This window comes from Staurois parvus, unplaced genomic scaffold (genome assembly GCF_062004578.1).
Source record: "Staurois parvus isolate SC_StPar_1 unplaced genomic scaffold, SC_StPar_1.0 ptg000063l, whole genome shotgun sequence".
Taxonomy (NCBI): Eukaryota; Metazoa; Chordata; class Amphibia; order Anura; family Ranidae; genus Staurois; species Staurois parvus.
Window position 1 is genome coordinate 818141 of NW_028317859.1, and position 23901 is coordinate 842041.

Genomic DNA, 23901 nt, shown 5'->3' on the forward strand with positions numbered 1-23901 from the left:
TAGTGCAGCACTGAATAGCAAAAAGAGGCCTGGTCAGGAAGTGGGGTCAATTCTCAGGAGGGCAAGTGGTTAATAAATATTATATGGAGGATTTTACACTGTGGGATGTTTGCTTTCATACTCCTTCCTGGGTGCTATAAGGATGGTGATGGGAGAACGATTTTTATGAGGATACTTGGTGTCATTGAAGAGTGTCAGTGGCGCAAGCTCTGTATGACTTCCCTTTATTTAGAGCATAAAGTACTGTTGGTAAGCCTTCATTTATATCTTTAAGGTGATGGTGTTGGTACATGGATTCTTATGTGCTATGGTGGTGGAATATTGATCAACTTATCTCTGTTTGCAATTTATATTTGAGCACATAACAAGTGGACTTCATCCTTTCTCAAGTGGACTTCATAGCCTATTTGGACACTTTGATGTATATTGAATTACGGTAGTATTTTTTATTTTATGATGTATAATTATAGCACATGTATTTGGAGCAGTTTTTCTACACTTTTTGATTTCTATTATTACAACCTAATATTGGATGTGGGTTTAGTTGCTATGATAAATATCTCATAGTGGAGTTGCAGCTTCTTAATGGAGTTTGTTTTGACACATGACAAGCTAAATTTTTCTTCCTTTTTTTCACGATACAGATTTATCATGTCATTGGTGGATTAGTGATATAGTGTTCCTACTGGCTGTAATGCATATTTTGATTTTTATCTCTTGAATCTCAAACATTATTGAAAGAGAATATAAATACATATCTACTATTCTTTCCTTTATTCCAGGTATCCCATTTAATGATGTGTACTGTGCCAGTAAATTTGCAGTGGAAGGTTTCTGTGAAAGTCTGGCTATTGTTCTACAACATTTTAATGTTCAGTAAGTACATCACTTCTATTACTATAAAGTGTATTTGCATACAAATCAGCATCAAAATCTCTAGGTGCCTATAGGCATTAGATAATTATCACACGTAATCTGTGATTTTTAGTGGAAATGATCTGAATATCCGTACAAGCATATCTAGGGGAAATATGTTTTTTGCCTGCACATCAAAAGGGCAATTGCTTATAGTCCACCCTGGAAGTGACATGGCATGCTTCTTAAGAAATACTTATTACCCATATATGGTAACTCTTTTTTTTTTCCTGCCAAAAATTAGCAATTTTGTTCAGCCTCCAGTGATATTTGTTTACCTTTTGCTAAACAGCACATGCATGTGGAATATATTTGAACAGTGAATAGGCATAGCTGTTTTGCTAAATATCTTTAGCCAATAAGCACCCACAGCCTTTGAGTAACACAATATACTCCTAGAGCCAGCAATAAGTAATCAGGAGGAATCTACAGGCAGTCAAAAATGATGATGACCAGGTAAGCAGTCCAGACCACAATGCAAATTAGCTATGGCAGCATTCAGAAAGACTCAGACTGGTGTTCCTGTACTATTTATGGGAAAGCAATGTTCTTTTATTACAATTGTTCAAAATTACCATACTAGACTCTTGTGCTTCCTATCACTGTTACCATTCAAAGTTTTTCTTGAAACACTGATCCCTTAAGGCTTCTATGGTTGCTTCTTTTAGGTGTTTAACCACTTGGCTACTGGGCGCTTATACCCCCTTCCTGCCCAGGCTAATTTTCAGCTTTCAGCGCTGTCACATTTTGATTGACAATTGCGCGATCATACAACACTGTACCCATATGAAATTTTTATAATTTTTTTGAGACTGATAGAACTTCCTTTTGGTGGTATTTAATCACCACTGGGTTTTTTATTTTTTGCTAAACAAACCAAAAACTACTGAAATTTAAAAAAAAAATGTTTTTCTTAGTTTTTGTTATAAAGTTTTGTAAATAAATGATTTTTCTCCTTCACTGATGTGCACTAATGAGGCTGCAGTGATGGGCACTGATAAGCTGCACTGATGGGCACTGATGAGGAGGCATTGGTAGGTGTCACTGATGGGCACTGACAGGCATCACTGATGGGCACTGAAAGGCTGAACTCATATATGGCACTGATAGGCAGCACTGCCTGGCACTGTTAGGTGGCACTGACTGGCACTGTTAGGTGGCACTGATAGGCAGCACTAACGGGCACTGATGCACACTGATGGGTGGTACTGATTGGCACTGACTGTCACTGATAGGTGGCACTGACTGGCATTGATAGGTGACACTGACTGGCACTGCTGGATGACACTGAAAGGCAGCTCAGATGGGCACTGATATGTGGCATTGATGTGCACTGGTAGGGACTGATATGTGGCATTGATGTGGCACTGATGGACACTGGCAGGTGGCATTGATGAGCACTGACAGCTGGCATTTATGGACACTGACAGGTGGCACTGCTGGGGCTACACTGATCATCAGGGCACAGTGATCATCAGTGCCCTGATGATCAGTGTACATGTTTCCTCTGAGGAATGACAAATACCAGCTCTCCACTCCTCACGAGCTGTCAGCGTCACAGCTCGTGAGGAGAGAAATGCCGATAACCGGCATTTCCCTATTTACATGCGTTCAGCTGTGATTGGACACAGCTGATCACATGACCGAGCTGACGTCTTGGGCTCTTTCATTTGATCGGTGATCCGCTGTGTCCGAGGGACACAGCGCACCACCGATTGCCGCGCTGCGCAATCCCTGGAGCCGGGAGGACGTCATATGATATCTTCCCAGAACAAGAGAATCGCCTTGCTCCCGTCATTTCCTTATATGGCGGGCGGGAGGCATTTAAAGAATGTTACCCCAACAAGTAATTTGCCTGATATGTGTCTATTGTACCATGTACTTGTGTTAAAAGTATCCTATTCTTTTTGCATTGCTTCCTTTGTGTGAAACACCTGGTGTTATTGCCAGTCCCCCTGCTTTCCTATTTCAGACTGACCATGCTATGTTTGAAAGCACATCCATCCAAGAATAATCAGTTTTCTGTCTGTGGTGGGAGAACAGCTTGCCTGTCCTCCAATGGCTAAGAATGATGCTGACACACACATCTGCACAGCGCTGGAAAGATCAATGTACTGCTATTTTTCCACCCCTAGCTCTCTAAGACCTTTATGCACCTGAAAACAGATATTATGTGATTACTTAAAAAAGGGAACATTTTTTTCATATACAGTACTGTGAAAAAGTTTTAGGGAGGTGAGAAGAAAAGCCGTAAAGTAACAATACTTTTAAAAATATATATTTTAATTGTTTATTTTTACCAATTTACAAAATGCAAAGTGAGCGAACAGAAGAAAAGTCAAAATCAACATTTGGTGTGACCACCCTTTGGCTTCAAACCAGCATCAATTCTTACACTTGCACACTTTGCACATTTGTACAAATTCAGGGATTTTGTAGGATGACAGTCAGGTGTATGATTAATCAGTTATACCAAGTAGGTGCTAATGATCATCAATTTCATATGTAGGCTGCAACACAGTCAATAACTGAAACATAAAGCTGTGTAGGAGACTTAAAACTAGGTGAGGAACAGCCAAACTCTGCTACTAAGATGAGGTTGTGGAAGACAGTTTCATGTCATAGTTCATACACCATGGCAAGACTGAGCATAGCAACAAGGTACAAGGTAGTTATACTGCATCATCAAGGTCTCTCCCAGGCAAGGATTTAAAAGCAGACTTGGGTTTCAATATGTGCTGTTCCAGCTCTTCTGAAGAAGCTCAAAGAAAATGGAAACGTTGAGGATTGTTGATGTGGTCGACAAAGGAAACGTAATGCTTCACATGAAAGACACATCATGCTTATTTCTCCTTCAATATCAGAAAATGTCCATTACTGCCATCAGCACAGAATTGATGGAAACCAGTGGGACCCAGGTACACCTATCTACTGTCCGGAGAAGTCTGGCCAGAAGTGGTCTTCATGGCAGAATTTCAGCCAAAAAGCCATACCTACAATGTGGAAACAAGACTAAGTGACTCAACTATACGTATAAACATAGAAACCGTGGTGCAGAAAATAGCAGCAGGTGCTGTGGACTGAAATTTAGAAGTTAAAAAAGTTAAATTTGAAATATTTGGCTGTAGCAGGAGGCAGTTTATTTTCAAGCAACAGTGAATCATGTGGAGGTTCATTGCAAGCTTGGAGCTGCATTTCTGCAGATGGAGTTGAAGATTTTGTTAGGATGAATGGTGTCCTCAATGCTGAGAAATACAGGCATATACATTTTCCATTATGCCATACCATCAGGGAGGCATGTGATTGGCCCCAAATGTATTATTTAGCAGGACAAACACTCCAAGCATACTGCCAATGTCATTAAAAACTATCTTCAGCACAAAGAAGATCAAGGAGTCCTGGAAGTAATGGTTTGGCCCCCACAGAGCCCTGATCTCAACATCATGGAGTCTGTGTGGGATGACATGAAGAGACAGAAGGATTTGAGGCAGCCTACATCCACAGACGATCTGTGCTTAGTTCTCCAAGGTGTTTGGAACAACCTACTTGCTGAGTTCCTTCTAAAACTGTGTGCATGTGTACCTACTGTAGATGAATCGATGCTGTTTTGAAGTCAAAGGGTGGTCAAATCAAATCACAAAAAAATTGAAAAAAGTACCATGCAATCCCACCAGATGCAGTGAAAATGAATTAGGTGGATGGGTAGCACACAGCATTGACATGTGTTCCCATGCCTCAACGCAAAAATATTAAAAATAAAAATGCAGCACTACCTTACTAACCTGTAAACTTGTGATTAAATGTTAGCAATAATGATGACACTCTCTTACATGGAATACCAGAATTAAACAATCAAAGCAAAATGAAGGAAATGAGAAAATCCTTAACATGTGATTGCACAGTAGCAATAATGGTGATGCCCTCCTGCATACAAAATCCTGCATTTATGCTGCTAATTACCCTTAGAACAACACGTACTCTCAATATATATCAATATCCGAGTAACTATAAATAAACAACTTGTCATCAACAACATTCAAGTCAAATATACTATGTTGCAAAATCAATAAACATGTAAGTGTAATATGTTCTTTAAAAAACAGTTCTCCTTTCAATATGATCTCTTAATCCTTAAACTAGTGAATTTGTAGCTTGTGAAGCACCGCGTGATATCGTCCACCATGTACGCTAGCAGCTCGCCTCCATATGTGTTAAAATAGGTCAGAAGTGCTTTTCCCCTTTAAATAGGGTTACCACCTCATCCCTTTAAAATCCAACACCACTTGCCCTCCTGAGGATACCCCCCTTCCTGACCAGGCCATTTTTTTGCTATACAGCATTACTTTAACTGGCAATTGCGCAGTCATGCAATGCTGCACCCAAATGAAATTTATGTAATTTTTTCCCACAAATAGAGCTTTCTTTTGGTGGTATTTGATCACCTCTGCGTTTTTTAAATTTTTGTGCTATAAACAAAAAAGTACCGACAATTTTGAAAAAAAAACAAACCATATTTTTGACTTTTTGCAATAAAACATATCCAATAAATTTTTTAAAAAGAAATCAAATTTCTTCATAAATTTAGGCCAAAATGTATTCCGCTACATGTCTTTGTTAAAAAAAATCCCAATAAATGTATATTAATTGGTTTATGTGAAAGTTAAAGCATCTCCAAATGGTGGTATATATATACTGGAATTTTTTTAAAACTAGCAATGGCGGCGATTAGCGACCTTTAGCGGGACTGTGGTGGGCATTCTGACACTGGGGGGAACTGACTAACTGCCACTGGCATCCCCAGTGACGCTAATGAAAAGCACTGACACTGTAATAATGACACTGGGCAGCAAGGGGTTAACATCTGGGCATTGAAAGGGTTAAATGTGTGCTATTTTACTTGGGAGACATGCTGCTTTGTATCTCTCTGCTGTGACAGGAGAGAAACCTGTGTTATTTACATATAAGCAAAAAATGCAAATCACATACAGTTGCAAGAAAAAGTATGTGAACCCCTTGGGATTACGTGGAGTTTTGCATAAATTGGGCATAAAATGTGCTCTGAACGTCATCTAAGTCACAACAATAGAAGAACACAGTCTGCTGAACATAATACTACACAAACATTAGATGTTGCCATGGTTTAATTGCACATAACATGTAAACATTCACAGTGCAGGGAGGAAAAAGTATGTGAGGCCCTAGCTTAATGACTTCTCCCAGAGCTAATTGGAGCCAGGAGTGAGCCAACCTTGACTCCAATCAGTGTGATGATATTGGACGTGTTGCTGACAGCTGTCCTGCCCTTAAAAAACACACACCTGTTTTGGGTTTACTGGTTTCAAGAAGCACTGTCTGATGTGAACCATGCCTCGCAGAAAAGAGCTCTCAGAAGACCTACGATCAAGAATTGTTGACTTGCATGAAGCTGGAAAGGGTTAAAGAAGTTTCTCCAAAAGCCTTGATGTTCATGTGTCCACGGTAAGACAGGCTGTCTACAAATGGAGAAAGTTTAGCACTGTTGCTACTCTCCCTAGGCGTGGTCGTCCTGTAAAAATGACTGCAAGAGCACAGCGCAGAATGCTGCATGAGGTAAAGAAGAATCCCAGAGTGTCAGCTAAAGACCTACAGAAATCTCTGGCACATGCTAACATTTTTGTTGACACATCTACAATAAGGAAAACATTAAACAAGAATGGAGTACATGGGAGGACACCACGGAGGAAGCCATTGCTGTCCAAAAAGAATATTGCAGCACGTTTGAAGTTTGTAAAAGAGCACCTGGATGTTCCACAGCACTACTGGCAAAATATACTGTGGACAGATGAAACCAAGATTGAGTTGTTTGGGAAGAACACACAACACTATGTGTGGAGAAAAAAAGGCACAGCACACCAACATCAAAACCTCATCCCCACTGTGAAACATGGCGGAGGGAGCATCATGGTTTGGGGCTGCTTTGCTGCCTCAGGGCCTGGACGGATTGTTGTCATTGATGGGAAAATGAATTCCAGAGTTTATCAAGACATTTTGCAAGAAAACGTACGACCATCTGTCCACCAACTGAAGCTCCGCAGAGGATGGGTGATGCAACAGGACAATGACCCAAAGCATACAAGTAATTCAACAAAACAATGGCTGCAACAGCACAGAATACGCCTTCTGGGGTGGCCCAGTCAGAGTCCTGACCTCAACCCCATTGAAATGCTGTGGCATGACCTTAAGAGAGCGATTCACACCAGACATCCCAAGAATATTGCTACACTGAAACAGTTTTGTGAAGAGGAGTGGTCCAAAATGACTCCAGATCGTTGTGCAGGTCTGATCTGCAACTACAGGAAACGTTTGGTTGAGGTTATTGCTGCCAAAGGAGGGTCAACCAGTTATGAAGTCCAGAGGTTCACATACTTTTTCCACCCTGCACTGTGAATGTTTACATGTTATGTGCAATTAAACCATGGCAACATCTAATGTTTGTGTAGTATTATGTTCAGCAGACTGTGTTCTTCTATTGTTGTGACTTAGATGACGTTCAGAGCACATTTTATGCCCAATTCATGCAAAATTCCACGTAATCCCAAGGGGTTCACATACTTTTTCTTGCAACTGTATATATACGTATATATATACGTGATTTTGCATAGCCATGCTGCCCTGTAGCAGTACTTCTGTTATAGGGCGGATGGCAAGTGTTTAATTACACAGGTTCTGTGTCTGATTAACCACTTGCCCTCCTGAGGATTTACCCCCCTTCTTGACCAGGCCTTTTTTTGCTATTTGGCGCTGCACTATTTCAACTGGTAATTGCACGGTCATGCAATGCTGTACCCAAACCAAATTTACATCCTTTTTTTTCACACAAATAGAGCTTTCTTTTGGTGGTATTTGATCACCTATGCACTTTTTATTTTTTGCACTCTAAACAAAAAAGACCAAAATTTTAAAAAACCCAATATTTTCTACTTTCGGCTATAGAAAATATATAGTAAGCTAAAGTTAGTCATAAATTTAGGTCAAAATGTATTCTGCTACATGTCTTTGGTAACAAAAATCCCAATAAGTGTATATTGATTGCTTTGTGTGAAAGTTATAGCATCTACAAACTATGGTATAGATACTGCAATTTACACCATTTTTTGCAAAACAGCGCTGCACTAGTTTAACTCACAACTGCACGGTCACTGTACATAGATAAAGTTTATGTCCTTTTTTCACACAACTAGAGCTTTTTTTTGGTGGTATTTGATCACTTGTGCACTTTTTATTTTTCGCGCTATAAACAAAAAAGTATCAACAATTTTGAAAAAAAAAAAACCTATATTTTTTACTTTTTGCTGTAAAACATAGCCAATAAAAAAAAAAAATCAAATTTCTTTTTATAGACCAATCATTTTGAAAAAAAACTACTTTCTCATTTCTGTCATAAGAAATATCCAAAAAACTCAAATTTGATCATAAATTAGGGCCACAATGTATTCTGCTACATATTTTTGGTAACAAAAAATCCCAATAAGTGTATATTGATTGCTTTGTGTTAAAGTTATAGCGTCTACAAACTATGGAATAGATAATGCAATTTACACAGCTTTTACTTTCTGACTGCCTATCACATTTCTTGAGGTGCTAAAATACCAGGACAGTACAAACACCCCCAAATGACCCCTTTTCGGAAAGTAGACACCCTAAGCTATCTGCTGAGAGGCATATTGCGTCCATGGAAGATTAATTTTTTGGAAAATGACAAAAACATTTTTTTTTTACACAAAGTTGTCGCTTAAATGATATATTGCTTACACAAGCCATGGGTATATGTGGAATAACATATAAAATACATTCTGCTACTTCTACCGAGTATGGGGATACCACATGTGTGAGACTTTTTGAGAGCCTAGCCACATACAGGAGCCTGAAATCCAATGACCACTTTGAAAGCCTGAAGGTGCGTAACTTCCTCATTTCACTTCCTCACTACCTATCACAGTTTCAGAGGCCCTGAAATGTCAGGATAGCACCAAACCCCCCCCCAAATTACCCCTTTTTGGAAAGTAGACACCCCAAGAAATTTAAAAAAAGGCATGGTGGTGCATTACCTGACAGAAATGCAGGGGTGCCAATATATTTGACCATGACTGTATGTAACAGCAGAGAACATGGTCATATGATGAATCGGGTCTGTGGACCGATATAACCGCAATTAATTTTTTTTTGTAATGCCCATTTTGAAGGTTAGGCCCAAAAAAGTTTACATGTGTAAACTGTGATAAGTTTCCATGCAAATTGTCTGGCAGTAGCTGAATTTGGGTGGGCATGATGTATTGTGCATATAAATTGTTTTAGCACATAATCAATTGCTACAAATCTTCCATGAAAAACAGCGGAAGAGCTAAACGCTAATGCTGACAGTGGACGGGGCTGGTCCTGCTAACACTGCGTTTTTTGGGACATTATACTAAGGGGGCACTAGTATAGGTCTGTTAATGATCAGTATATTGATCCATACAAACATTATACTAGTAATGGGGTGATAGTTGACCCTGGCTGGGATGGGTGCTAACTGATCCTGATGCTATCTGATGTCACTAGTGGCAGTAATCCAGTGATCAGTGAAGAATTCTGACACTGTACTAATGGCACTGGCTGGGTAATCAAACTGTTAATAGGGACAATCAAAGTGGTAAATGTGCTAATCTAACGTGTGTGTGGATAATGTAGTGCTTTTACCCACAGTGTGGTGTTCTCTCTTCTCTCCCTGGATCAACAGGAGGGCAGCGGGGGGGGGCTCACACCGGGAAATAGAAAGCAACATAGGAGTTTGTCACTTTGCCCAGAGCTGCGGCTTGCCCACACATTGCTTGAGAGCGGTTGGCAAGTAGTTAAAGAAAACCCCTTTTCTCAATATATACACGTGCAACTCGAAAAATTAGAATATTGTGCAAAAGTTCATTTATTTCAATCACGGCTTGAACTATCTTGCTTTGCATGTAATGAGTCTATCTCATATTATTTTCACCTTTTAAGTTGCATTACTGAAATAAATGAACTTTTGCACGATATTCTAATTTTTCGAGTTTCACCTGTATATATATATATATTTTTTTTAACATCAATGTTTTATTATTTGAAAAAATAAAACTTTATCGGAGTAGTTAAATGTTACCATAGTAACACTGTACTACTCGGGGCGGTGGTCATGATTTTTTTTTTCTATCAACACTGCTTTACGGTGTGCTCATGCAATGCTTACTTTGAACTGTTATGAAAGGGTTAAGTTCATGACAGTTCAAAAAAAACTAGTGATCTGTGATTGGCTAGAGCTGATCACATGGTAAAGGCTGCTGTGATTGGCCCATATACCATGTGAAAGCTGGGAAGAGAAGCAAAGTTGCTATGAATCAGGTTGACTCATAACAGCTTTGCTGTCATTGTGATCATGTGATCGCGTAGCAATCACATGATCATCAGGTCCCGTTTACTGGGATCCACATTCCGTGGGGAGCGCACAGCGCCTCCCTGTGTTAGTGCAGCAAGAGCGAGGTATCGGATTGGTTAACACTGGTATTCTATGTAAGAAAGTGTCACCATTATTTTTAGCGTTTAACCGCATGCCGCCCAGCCACTGTACATATACGGCGGCAGGGCGGCACTCACAGGCAAAACCACGTTTTAAAACGTGTGTTTTGTAAACAAATAGTGGGCGCGCGCGAGGCGCGCCGCCGCCCTATTTGTCCCCGGGTCACAGCCGCTCCTTAGCGGCTATGTCCCGGCGATCGGCGGCAAACAGTGACAGAGAGCACAGCTGCAGTAGCTGTGCTGTCTGTCACTTCCCTGTCAGCTCGAGGATGAGCTGATCGAGAAAGAAGAGTTTCTCTTTCTCGATCAGCCTTGTCCCAATCAGTACACACCCCCGCCCCCTAGTAAAACACTCCCCTCACTCCTATAACCCTTCCCTGCAAAATAAAGTTAACCCCTTCCTCCCCATTGCCATTAGTACAGTGTCAGTTTTTTTTTTTTGCACTGATCACTGTATTAGTGTTTTTGGGGATGTCAGTGACCCCAAGTCAGTACCCCCGAATGTCATAATGTCCGCCGCAGTCCCGCCATAAGTCGCTGGTCTCTGCCATAAGTCCCTGATCGCCGCCATAATTCCCTGATCGCCGCCATTATTAGTATAAAAAAAAACTTAAAAACCCAGTATCTTTCCCGCCATTTGTAAACGCTATAACTTTCACGTAAACCAATTAATTTACACGTATTGGGTTTTTTTTTAGCAAAGACATGTCGCAGACTGCATTTTGGCAGAAATTTATGACTAAATTTGATTTTTGCATTTTTTTTTACTGGACATGTCCAAAATATTGTTTTTTTTCCCTCAAAATTGTCAGCCTTTTTTTTTTATAGTGCAAAAAATAAAAACCGCACAGGCGATCAAATACCACCGAAAGAAAGCTCAATTTGTGGGGAAAAAAAGAATGTAAATTTCATTTATGTACCATATTGCATGACTGCGCAATTGTCCGTTAAACTAGTGCAGCGCTGTATAGCAGAAAAATGGCGTAAATTGCAGTATTTATACCATAGTTTGTAGACGCTATAACTTCCACACAAAGCAATCAATATACACTTATTGGGTTTTTTTTTTACCAAAAACATGTAGCAGAATACATTTTGGCCTAAATTTATAACCAACTTTGAGTTTACTATATATTTTTTATAGCTAAAAATAAAAAATATTGTTTTTCTTCAAAGTTTTTGGCCTTTTTTTGTTTATAGCGTGAAAAATAAAAAGCGCACAGGTGATAAAATACCACTGAAAGAAAGCTCTATTTGTGTGAAAAAAAGGACGTAAATTTCGTTTGGGTGCAGCATTGCATGACCGTGCAATTATCAGTTGAATTAGTGCAGCTCCGAGTAGCAAAAAGAGGCCTGGTTATTAAGGGGGGTAAATCCTCTGGAGCTCAAGTGGTTAATCACAAGTTTATAGTTTACTAAGGTAGCACTGCATTTTTATTTTTAATATTTTTCTCAAACCAAATATTGATTTGATATTGATTTCTCTTCTGTTCATTTGCTTTCCATTTTGTTACCTGATAAAAATAAACTATTAACACTTCTATTTCTGAAAGCATTCTTAATTTACAGCATTTTTTTCACACCTGCCTAAAACGTTTACACCAGCGGTTCTCAACCTGGGGGTCGCGACCCCTTTGGGGGTCGAACGACACTTTCCCAGGGGTCGCCTAAGACCATCGGAAAACACATATTTCCGATGGCCTTAGGAACCGAGACACCGCTCCTTGATCCGTCTCCAGGTGTGGGCGGGATGACATGCCGTCCCTGTCATCTGGACACACCCCCGGGATCAATCCTTCCTCGTCGGTGATTGGCCGCCGGAACTGTAGCTCAGGAGAGGGACACAGGCGGCCAATCACCGGCGAGGAGGTGGAGCTTGGAAAGGAGGAGCCGAGCGGCACCGCGAAGATCGAGCGAGTGAAGAGGAGGAGAGCGGCCGGAGAAGGAAGACATCTGACCGGTAAGTGTGTACCATGGGAGAGGGAGGGAGCGAGCGAGCCCAGGCTGGAGCAGGGGTCAGCAAGGTAAGTATCATTGGTGTCAGTGGGAGGAATAGTGCCCAATCATTGGTGTCACTAATACCAATGATGGGGCACTATTCCTCCCCCCACTGACACCAACGATGGGGCACTATTCCTCCCCCCACTGACACCAACGATGGGGCACTATTCCTCCCCCCACTGACACCAACGATGGGGCACTATTCCTCCCCCCACTGACACCAACGATGGGGCACTATTCCTCCCCCCACTGACACCAACGATGGGGCACTATTCCTCCCCCCACTGACACCAACGATGGGGCACTATTCCTCCCCCCACTGACACCAACGATGGGGCACTATTCCTCCCCCCACTGACACCAACGATGGGGCACTATTCCTCCCCCCACTGACACCAATGTTGGGGCACTATTCCTCCCCCCACTGACACCAACGATGGGGCACTATTCCTCCCACTGACACCAACGATGGGGCACTATTCCTCCCACTGACACCAACGATGGGGCACTATTCCTCCCACTGACACCAACGATGGGGCACTATTCCTCCCACTGACACCAACGATGGGGCACTATTCCTCCCACTGACACCAACGACGGGGCACTATTCCTCCCACTGACACCAACGACGGGGCACTATTCCTCCCACTGACACCAACGACGGGGCACTATTCCTCCCACTGACACCAACGACGGGGCACTATTCCTCCCACTGACACCAACGACGGGGCACTATTCCTCCCACTGACACCAACGACGGGGCACTATTCCCCCCACTGACACCAACGACGGGGCACTATTCCCCCCACTGACACCAACGACGGGGCACTATTCCCCCCACTGACACCAACGACGGGGCACTACTCCTCCCACTGCAAAATTACAGTTATGAAGTAGCAACGAAAATAATTTTATGGTTGGGGGTCACCACAACATGAGGAACTGTGTTAAGGGGTCGCGGCATTAGAAAGGTTGAGAACCACTGGTTTACACAGTAGTGTATTGCATGTAGTCTCTTTTAAACCGAATAGGTTGTTTTATAAGGTTAGGGTTCACATATATTTTAATTGTTTTATTCCTGGGTTCTTTTATTTTTACTTTTAAATTTCTAATTGTTTCAGGACTTTTTTGTATTTGCATTCTATTCTTTTCTCTCTCTCTCCCCTGCTTATATTCTGTACACGTGTGAGGATTAATCCTGGGAATAGCACAGGTTTATGCTATTGCCTTAAAGGGTTAGTTCACCTTTTAATAAAACAAACTGGAGCATCAGTAGATGAAAACAAACTGTGCAGCTGTGACTAAAGTTGAATAATGCCCTTGCTATAGGTGTAGGCCATTTACGTAACTTATAAAGCCTGACAGAAAAACTAGAACATTGCTAAAAGAAGCCCAGCTGTTACTGTTCACTATTAGTATGACAGGAGCAAGCTCTTAACTACTTGTCTACCAGGCACTTATACCCCCTTCCTTACCAGGCCAATTTTCAGCTTTCAGCGCTGCCGCACTTTGATTGACAATTGCGCGGTCATGCAACATTGTACCCATATGAAATTTTGATCATTTTTTTCTCACAAATAGAGCTTTCTTTTGGTGGTATTTAATCGCCACTGGGCACTTTACTTTTTGCGCTATAAATTAAAAAAAGTGCAAAAAATTTGAAAAAAAAAAAAGTTTATTTGTTTCTTTTATAAAATTTTTCAAACAGGTATTTTTTCTCCTTCACTGATTTGCGTTGATGAGGCGGCACTGATGGGCACTGATAGGCGGCACTGATGGGCACTGATAGGCAGCACTAAAGGGCACTGATAGGCAGTACTAATGAGGTGGCACGGATAGGCGGCACTGATAGACAGCACTAATTAGGGGTCACGGATAGGCGGCACTGATATGCAGCACTGATAGGCGGCACTGATAGGTGACACTGATGATGGGTACTGATAGACGGCACTGACTGGCATCACTTCTGGGCACTGACTGGCGGCACTGACTGGCACAACCCCTGGGCACTGACTTGTGGCACTGACTGGCAGCACTGCTGGGCTGCACTGGTGGGTGGCACTGGTGGGCAGCACTGGTGGGTGGGCACAGGTGGGTGGCACTGGTGGGCACAGGTGGGTGGCACTGGTGGGTGGGCACAGGTGGGTGGCACTGCTGGGCACATGTAGGTGGCACTTCTGGGCACAGGTAGGTGGCACTGCAGAGTGGCACAAGTGGGGGCACTGCTGGGCACAGGTGGGGGCACTGCTGGGCACAGGTGGGGGCACTGCTGGGAACGGGTGGGCTAGTGGGCGCACTGCTGGGCGGAACTTGCGGGTGTCACTGCTGGGCACCGATCATCAGGGCACTGATCATCAGTGCCCTGATGATCGGTGCCGATCCCCGCTCTGACAACTGCCGGTTCTCGGCAGTACTTTCCTCACGATCTGACAGCGTGAGGAAAGTGCAGCCGAGAACCGGCACTTGCCTTTCCCTGTGATCAGCGTGTCATTGGACACCGCTGATCACGTGGTAAAAGGCCGGTGGGATCGGCCTTTCACCACATCACGTGATCAGCTGTGTCCGTAGGACACAGCGATCACGGAGATCGCCGGGTGCGCGCCCCCTGGGGCGCGCAGGAGAGCGCGTTCTGGGAGGACGTCATATGACGTCCACTCAGAACTGGCCGGCCGCGGTGAAGCCGTCATTCGGCTATGAGCGGTCGGCAAGAAGTTAAATGCTGAACCAGTGCTACAGCAATCAGAAGAGAGATAGAGCACGTGAGGAGGTGTGAATCATAGGAGGAATTCGCTCCTGGGAGGGTGAAGATGAATAGTAGCAGCAATGCTTTTCTTAGCAACGTCCTGGAAGTTTTACAGTCTTCATAAGGTACGTAAATGGCCCACACCTACAGCAAGGGCATTATTCAACTTTGGTGAAAGCTGCACAGCTTGTTTATATCTACAGGATACATAGGCAGTTATTTGTTAAAGGTGAACTATGCCTTTAAGTTACAGGCAGCAAGCACTATAAGGCAATTACTCCTTATTATTGTTTGTTTCTGCTTTACAGTGGATATAAAAAGACTACAAACCCCTTTTAAAATGTCAGGTTACTGTGATGTAAAAAAAATGCTGTGCAAGTACTATGTGACATAAAAAATTGCACCCACCTAGGGTGTCTGCTTTAAAAAAAATATATAATGTTTGGGGGTGCAAAGCAATTTCCTAGCAAAAAAATACTGATTTGTTTCATGTGAACAAAAAGTGTCAGAAAAGGCTTGGTCTTCAGGTGGTTAGAAGAGTGAGTGATGTGTGGCATAAACTTCTAATGCTGGGCATAAAATGCCCCCACCTCCCAAAATGACCCCTTTTTGGAAATTAGACATCCCAAACTATTTGCTGAGAGGAATGTTGCGTCAATAGAAAAATTCATTTTTTTACCACAAGTCTTTGGAAAATGACACTTTTTTTTTTTTACACAAAATGATTTATTGCTCACACATGCCATGGATATACAGTACATACAGTGTATAGTATGTTTCAGTTTTCATATGCGGCAGTGTGGCTATAGTAAGTCTACCTATAACTGGCCTCCTAGTACCCTAAACTAAGTTAGTACCCATGTGTGAACATGTACTGTATTTTACTGTTCTATTTCTGTCTTTTCAAAAAAGTATAAGTCTCATTGAGTGTGGACCAGTGAACACCAATTTTATGAACAAACTCCAAAACAGTGAACTTGGTAACAACCAGCTTCAGAATGTGGACAGCGACACCCGATCTCTTTATGCCCAGTACCTACATCACTGCCAGACCATCTTCCAAGATGTGGCTCAGGATACAGATGAAATCTTACAGGTATGTTCACCCAAGAAGTTTGCTACCTAGAGCTACAGACAAGAGTGCTTGTCCACATAGGCTTTATTTATTACATTATTTGAAAGAACAACCATTCTTGTTAACGGTATCAATTGTATTCTCCCTATCATTCTGGTGCAGGATGAGGGAATAAAAATTGTTTATTGTGCCTGGAATAGACAGTTATTTAAAGTGTAAGTAAATTACTTTTTGCATATATTACCTACAGGTAAGCCTTTAATAAGGCTTACCTGTAGGTACTGTAAATATCTCCTAAATGTGCACTGTTTAGGAGATATTTACTCTAGAAGCACTCTTGTCACCGGCGCATGCTCACTGTACTCTTAATGGACGACCTGCTGTCCATTGAGTGAACAGTGCTGCGGCTAAAACTCCCTTCGCGCATGCGAGGGAGTAACAACATCGTGGCCCGGCCAATCAGATGGCCACAAGTCACGAACCCGGAAGGAAGACTGGGTGAAGATGGAAGCCTGGGGGAGCCATGACAGCACTCCACTGGAGGACTTCATTTTTAGATAAGTAATTCATAATGTGCTAGTATGTTATGCTTACTAGCACATTATGATATTAGCTTGCAGGAAGAAGATGTTTTAGCATTTTTTTTACGGTTTACTACCGCTTTAAGTAATGACAATTTCTACTAACTGTTTATCCGCAAATCATTATCTAGGACAGCATATGCAATATAGGCATTTCCTCTGGAACAGAAAATGCATCACCAAAGACACTTTAAAAGGATGTCCTTCTGCTGAGCTAGTCAGTTTTTGTGTTTCTTCTGTCAGAAGCTGATGCATTGCCTGCAACCTAGGCTTCTGTTCCTCTGGCTATCTTTTTCTTCCACTCTCTCTTTTATCATTTCTGCTCCCCTGGGAGCATCTGGTAGGGTTCTCTACTAGATTGCCCTCCAGGACCTATCCACAGTACGGGAAGGAGGTAGCTTGATTCCCCTTCCCCCTCTGTGCCTGGCAACAGCCATGTTTGGAACTAGCACACCCCCTTGACAGGGAATAACATGGGAAGAGCGGGTGTCTAGTCCAGGTGTCTGGGTCCAGTCCACTGTCTGCACTGTAGGACACTACTGTATGTGGAGGGGCTCATGCAGTGGCTGCGTTGAACATGAAGCCTGTTCCTGTTTGACCAGATGATGCTGGGTGTTACTCCTAGGCAAGGTGATGTCATTTCCAGGTGCCAGAGGCTCTGGTTTTAAGCCTCAATCTTGGGGCAGGGGTAGGACTGGCTAGTGCCTTAATGGAATTCTTTACTGTCAGGCTGTCAGGTGGAGTAGCTAATAGTGCATTTTGGATTGTTTGATGCAGGCTGCAGCTCAGGTGGGAAACAGGTGCCTGTGGCACCAACAGAGTTCTGGTAAGCTGGTTCCAAGGTTTTCACCTAGCTGGTAATCTGTCACCTGGGTGTTGGGCCTACTGTGGTAGGGCAATGTTAGGCCCTCCCTATCTATGGCATCTTAGAGGGAGTTTAGGGGTTCTGACTGATTCCCTCTCACATACCTGAGAGGAGATTGAAACAAGTTTGGCCTCTCTTATATCTCCAGCCTAGGCCCCACTGAGAGTGGGACAGAGGGTGCTGAGGAACAGGAGAAACATGAGTGCCAGCAGATGTTGATATTAGAACTTGCAGCATGCCACAAGGTTCCAAGGTTTTCACCTAGCCGGTAATCTGTCACCTGGTGTTGCTCTCAAAAGACAGCCACGCAGGCACTCGAATAGGTCTGGAAGCCAGGATCAGAGACAGAATCGTGGTCACAGGATTATCCAGGGCAATCAACAGGCAGGCAGCGAGGTACCAAACAATGATCAGAGCTGAAATCAAGAACAAAGCTGGGTCAGGAACTGGTGCCAAGTCAGGGAACAGCTGAAGACCAGGCAGCACTTGAGCAAGGTCAGGAGCATCCAAATAGTCTGTCTGGTGCCAACCAGCACTGTGCGCACGCCAATGCACATTCCTACACACATGCATGGACCTGGTTATCTTTCTGCGGTGAATGCCACACATATGCACATTTCTGTGACCCAGACGTCTCACGGGAACTCCCTGACATTCCCTGTCTTGGACTATTTATATTAGGATATAGCTCCTGAGAAAAGAGAAAGTATTCTGCCAGTGCTTGTAGCAGCCTCATCTACACTGAAAAAGGAGTTGACCTTCACCTTCCAATCCTTAGGATTCTCTTGGCTATGAGACACCTACCCAACCTGATCTGTGCCCAGAACCCCTACTTCTGCGCTGCTAGATGTTGTGGTTCCTCAGAAGGTGGATCTTTTAGGGGATGTACTGGCCTCAGTCCTTCCCAGCAGAATTCATCTAGTGAGTGAGTTGGGTGGAAGGAAACTTCCTCTACTTTAAAAGAGAAGTATGGTCAAAGCTCTTTTGGCCATTACATCTCATGTAGGTAACAGGAGTGCATTTAGTTTTACTCTCCTGTGACCCAGAATCAGCCAAAAGCAGGCTACAGCCTGCTGTGGCTGACTTCAGAGCCACTCCAGACTCTGGAGGGATCCCAACAATAATGTCAGGATGCACCAAGATTCCTTGCAAACAGCTGGCTCAGCATCTCAGCACACCTCTGAGAGCCTCAGCCAGCTGCTCCTGCCCCTCCTCCCCCGCAACCCAGTGCTCCAGTGAGTGCTGGAGGGATAGAGCATAGATTGGTGCTCAGAGCAGATCAAGAACTGAGTAATCAGCAGTCACTCTGGCTTAGAGCCAGAAGGGGACAACTGAAGCATCAGAACAATGCTGCAGCAGAGAGTTAAGTATGCATGTTTGTTTGTTTTTTTAAATACCTGCACTTCTCCTTTAAGGGGAGAAGATGATGATTCTTTCTGTGAGCATTTTATTGCTCACAGAAAGTGGGGGAATGCAGTAGTCATACCAGAGCAATTTCAGGTGCTAATTGCGTATTAAAATTGCAGCTAAAATTCTATCTAATGAATGTCAGTGTCTTAACATGTGTGATTTGCTGCAGTGCGATTTCTAAAGTAGTTCTTGCATCACTTTTTCTGCAGTTTACTGCAATTTCACATGCATAGAATATAATGGAAATCGCAATGCAAATCACAAGAAATCTATGAAAATCTTCACAAGTCGAAATAAAGTCTTCAGAAATCGCACCTGAAATCGCACATAAATTTCAGTAGTGTGACCAGTGACTTAATCTTCAAAGGTTAAATGTTCTTAGAAGATCTGATAAATATGTAACATTCAGGGGAAAGTTTCTGTGTTTTTGCATATTAGCATGTATCAGAATTTAAAGTAATTGTAAAGGCAACATTTTTTTTATATTAAAATAAAAAAAAATGTTATAGTTCCCTGCCCTGTATAAATGATAAATAGTGGTAAATTGAGTGTTCTCTTACCTCCACTTCTGGAGTCCCCTGTCAGTGCTGTCCACTTTTCCTCTCCTCCATGTCCCCTGCTGTGTGCTGAAGGGGAACCTGTGTGGATACACTCCCAAGCTGGGCTGTGTGCATCCATAAATGCACACAGCATGGCAGCCTGGCTTGGTCAAGCCTCCTACTCCTTCCTCACTGGATTTGACTGACAGCCTAAGGCTCGTGCAGCTCTTAGAATCTTCTGTGAGATTAGGGTCAGCACTGGATTGGTGGAGGAGTCAGGTACGTCTTTAGGGATTGGGGAGTTATGTTAATGCAGAGAATGCACTAAGGTAAAAAGCAATTAGACTTTAGAACCACTTTAAGCCTGGGTTCACACTGATGCGGTGCAAAATTTGCATCGGTTTCTGTGCATTTTACGCACCACACCATAATCGCACCCCGTTCACACGAACCATTGCGGTTGTGTATTTTGAGGTAACGACACCTCAAAATCAGTTCGCAAAACGTGGTGTGATGTGCAGAATCGGATCGCATAGGTGTGAACACCCATGTGATCTGATTCTAGTGCGGACCAAAAAAAAGGGTCCTGCACCTTTTTGGTGCGAATGGGTTCGCATGTGATTTGCACAGGAATGCAGTGCGGTTCCTGTGCGAATCACATGCGGTATGTTGCACTGCACAAGTGTGAACCCAGGCTAAGAGAGGAAAAGGTTGAACACCCATTCATTCAGTCATTTACAAAGTGCTGAGGTCTCCCTCTTTAATTTCCCCTCCTGGTTGATTGTTCTTAGCCTGTGGTGTTAGACTATTTTCTCTGTTGGTGAGTGTACCAATTATACCCTCTTTCTGTTTTCATTATAGGTGTTTCTGGAAGCCATTGAGGCTCAAGTCCCATCACTCCGATATTTCACAACACAATTTTTTATGCCACTTACAAAGCTGAAGTTATCATGTGCAAGTGGATCAGAGTACATCCACGCTATGCACAAGTTTGTGTTTTCCAAAGCAAAGCCAAAGGAGGAAGGACCGTAAACTACCAAGTGGGCATATGATAATGTTGCAATATTGCAGTTTGTCTTTTCATGTTTATAAAATCAATATGACATGCATAATAAAAGCTAATATTTACAAGTCTTATTTTCGAATTTCAGGGTATAATTGTCTTTGTTTACAGCAGACAATTTTTTAAAGCCAATAACGGATGCCACATTTTAATTGTTGCGCCACCCCGGAAGGAGCTGCATGATCATTTTGGGTTCTCTGTTCTGTACCTCGACTCCAAAAACAACCTCAGCCCCTCTGGTACACCTGATTGAATAGAAATCACTGCAAACACAAGTAAAGAAACAAGTTTAAAATATCTTTAGCCTGGCTTTAGGTTATTACCAGTAAATAGATACACACCAGTTTTAGTGGTAAACACACTTAATCTATTGCTATGGATTAGAATGAATGTCAGTATGAATATAAATAAAGACACAGTCTTTACTGTGTTAGAATGATAACTATGCTCAGGTGGAAAAAGCAATGAGGTTCTATACCTTGGTTTAGGGTGCACGCTAAGGAATCGTCCGGGATATGGCACAATGTCTCCTAAAAGGTACCTCTTAACTAAAAAAAAAGGGACAAGGCCTCAGGGCAGCAACTGTTAGAAGCAGTCTTTAGTCCTGACTCTTCAGCCGACTAAATGTTGGGGCCTGTTGGTGCATGTTAAGGCAGTCAATAAGACCTGCAGGCAATATTAGATCTATGGAGCAGATGGAAGGTAGTTCTTAATGGCTCAGTTACTTACAATGGTAACAAGTAGCAGCCACAAGGCCCTTTCACCAGACCCAGTGGTACAGCAGCAGTGGTCTCTCTGAGTATCCACTCACTCTGGGTTGCTTGTGACAACTCTGGAAAATAACTAGGTCCCTCAGTACTTAGGTCATGCTCTGTACCCTCTGGTGTCCCTTACATGGCTGTGGACTTCATTGACACAGGCTCTGTCTCTCTTAGGTGGAGTTCCTTGACATGATCCTGTCACATTCCCCGTTCCTGTCACACTCTGAGGAGAATCACAATTGCCTGTGAAGGATATCAAGTTCATTTTGGTTTTCTCCTGCCAAAGCCAGCCAATGGGCCGTTTGCCTCTGGGGACTAAATGTCCCATGATCCTTTGTGTGATTGGTCCTTTCTGTTGATATGCAGGATGGAAGGACAGAGTGGGCAGTGATTGGGATTACAGAGAGCCTGCTGTCACTCACAGTGTCTCCCTCTGCAAATGGCTCCTGTCCTCTCTTTCTGTGTCTCCCCACTGTTGACAGGAAGGGGGGACGGAACAAGCGGCTGGTGTTTACAGAGCCACTTTTGTTAATCGTGCCTCACGCTGATAACAGGAGTAGAGAGTGCGAGCAGGGAGATACATTGACAGCCCACAGCTCGCCTCTCCCCTGTCATAGCACAGCAGTGACTTGTGTTATTTGGCAGGAAAAGCAAGCGGGGGGGGGGGAATCGTCTGCACCCACTACACAATCCTCCCACCAATCAACCTTTGGTCCTCAAAGGAGGGACAAAGATCATTTTCTTATAATGTCCATAAACTGGTACAAGCTCTCAAAGTACATCGGAAGGCAAAACAGGTTAGCACATACAAGAGAACAAGCAATTTGCAATTACATATGATTCTGTCAAGAGAATAACTGCTTACAGATGATATAGGGCTGTGACTTCCGGTGAGCTGTGTTTTCCAGGGGTGCTCAGGTACTTCAACAACAACCTGTCACCAGGCCGTAAGTCATGTACCCTCACTTTCAGGTCAAAGTTTCTTTTGTTTCACTGCCCCTTGGTGTCTGAGGCAGGCTGAGCTTTCTAATAAGCTGTTTTTAGTCTCTTCCTCAAATGGTTAGAATCTAGGGATGTGCCAAATGCTAACCTAACTGGTAGTCGGTTTTCTGTACTGAACATTACCCTGTATGGTTAATAGCCAGTAGCATCATTTTCAGTGATGTTGTTGTGGCCTGCACAATGGCTGAAATGTGTCTGCTCCAATGCTCTTTTTTCTCAGCAGAAAGAGTCCCAAGCATATCTAAGAAATTGTGATTAAATTGTTCTGGCTGAGGATCCCCTTGAGGGTGGTAGGGGTGTTTCTTGACTTCTGAATACCTAAAATGTCTAATGGTCTCTTAATGAGTCTACTCTCAATGTCTCTTCCTTGGTCAGAGTGAGTGCATTGAGGTAAGTTATAGTGGATGAACAACTTATCTACCAGAACTTTGACCACCGTAGACACTTGTTGGTCTTTGGTGGGGAATGCTAGGGCATACCCGGTGAACTGATCGGTTACCGCTAAGACATTATCTTGTCCGCTCAAGTCAGGCTCCAGACACAAAGTCAATGCACACCAACTCCATTGGTCCTTGACTTTGAAGACAGCCCATTGTGGTGGCCCAACTGGGTAAAGTCTTCCTCTGTATAGATCATATGCAAGAGTGGCAGTATCCTTCCAGTTCAGCCCTCATACTGGCCCAATAGAACATTCTCGCTAATTTGAACATTCTTTCACTCTTAAGTGACCATGATTGTCATGTAAGGCAGTCAACACAGTCTCCCTATGCTTTCTTGGCAAGAATAGCTGCCACTTGTTTTTATCATCTAAGGGGCCTATTGCATACCTGCAATCGATCCCATTCTTTGTGTACCAGGCATTTTGTAGAGTACCAGCAGCAGATCTAAACATTCTGAACCTTCCTGGGCCTTTAATGTTAAACTACAGAGGGGGTCCTCCATCTGTTCTTTTCTTCTGTCAATCTGTGAAAGCTTAGGTAGGCCTTCATCCCTTATTTGGAAAAGATCACAGTAGAATTTGGGAACAGTGGCCATTAAGGCTCTTATGGAATCAGTCCCCGTTGCACCATTGGCTCGATACTGTGTCCTTGGCACAAGGCTTGTTTCCCTTCTGATGTAAGTCAGTCCATTCTTCAAACGAAGTCCCTGAGTCATAAGGTCTCCTCGTCAGGTCATTAGCATCTCTATTCCCGACCCTTGGAAGGTACTTTAGACTAAAGTGGTACCCCGATAGAGTGGCCAACCACTTGTGCCCGGAGGCATCCAGCTTGGCTGTGGTGAGTATATATGTGAGTAGGTTATATACTATACAAGTGGTCAGCATAAGCTAGTACAGGTGCAGTCATTAGGCTCCACTTCAGCTGATGGAAAGCTTGCTA

The 23901-nt window shown here is 43.0% G+C and overlaps 1 protein-coding gene across 1 annotated transcript in view; it reads left to right on the forward strand.

The window, feature by feature from the left end:
• Positions 1 to 20827, forward strand: part of HSD17B1 (hydroxysteroid 17-beta dehydrogenase 1) — a 140333-nt gene extending 119506 nt beyond the window's left edge. The window contains exons 4-6 of the mRNA XM_089668790.1: positions 783 to 876; positions 16139 to 16322; positions 20558 to 20827. Of these exons, the coding sequence (XP_089524916.1) occupies positions 783 to 876; positions 16139 to 16322; positions 20558 to 20728 (449 nt within the window). The 3' untranslated portion in view covers positions 20729 to 20827. The remainder of the gene's footprint in view (positions 1 to 782; positions 877 to 16138; positions 16323 to 20557) is intronic.
• The last annotated feature ends 3074 nt before the right edge of the window (positions 20828 to 23901 follow it).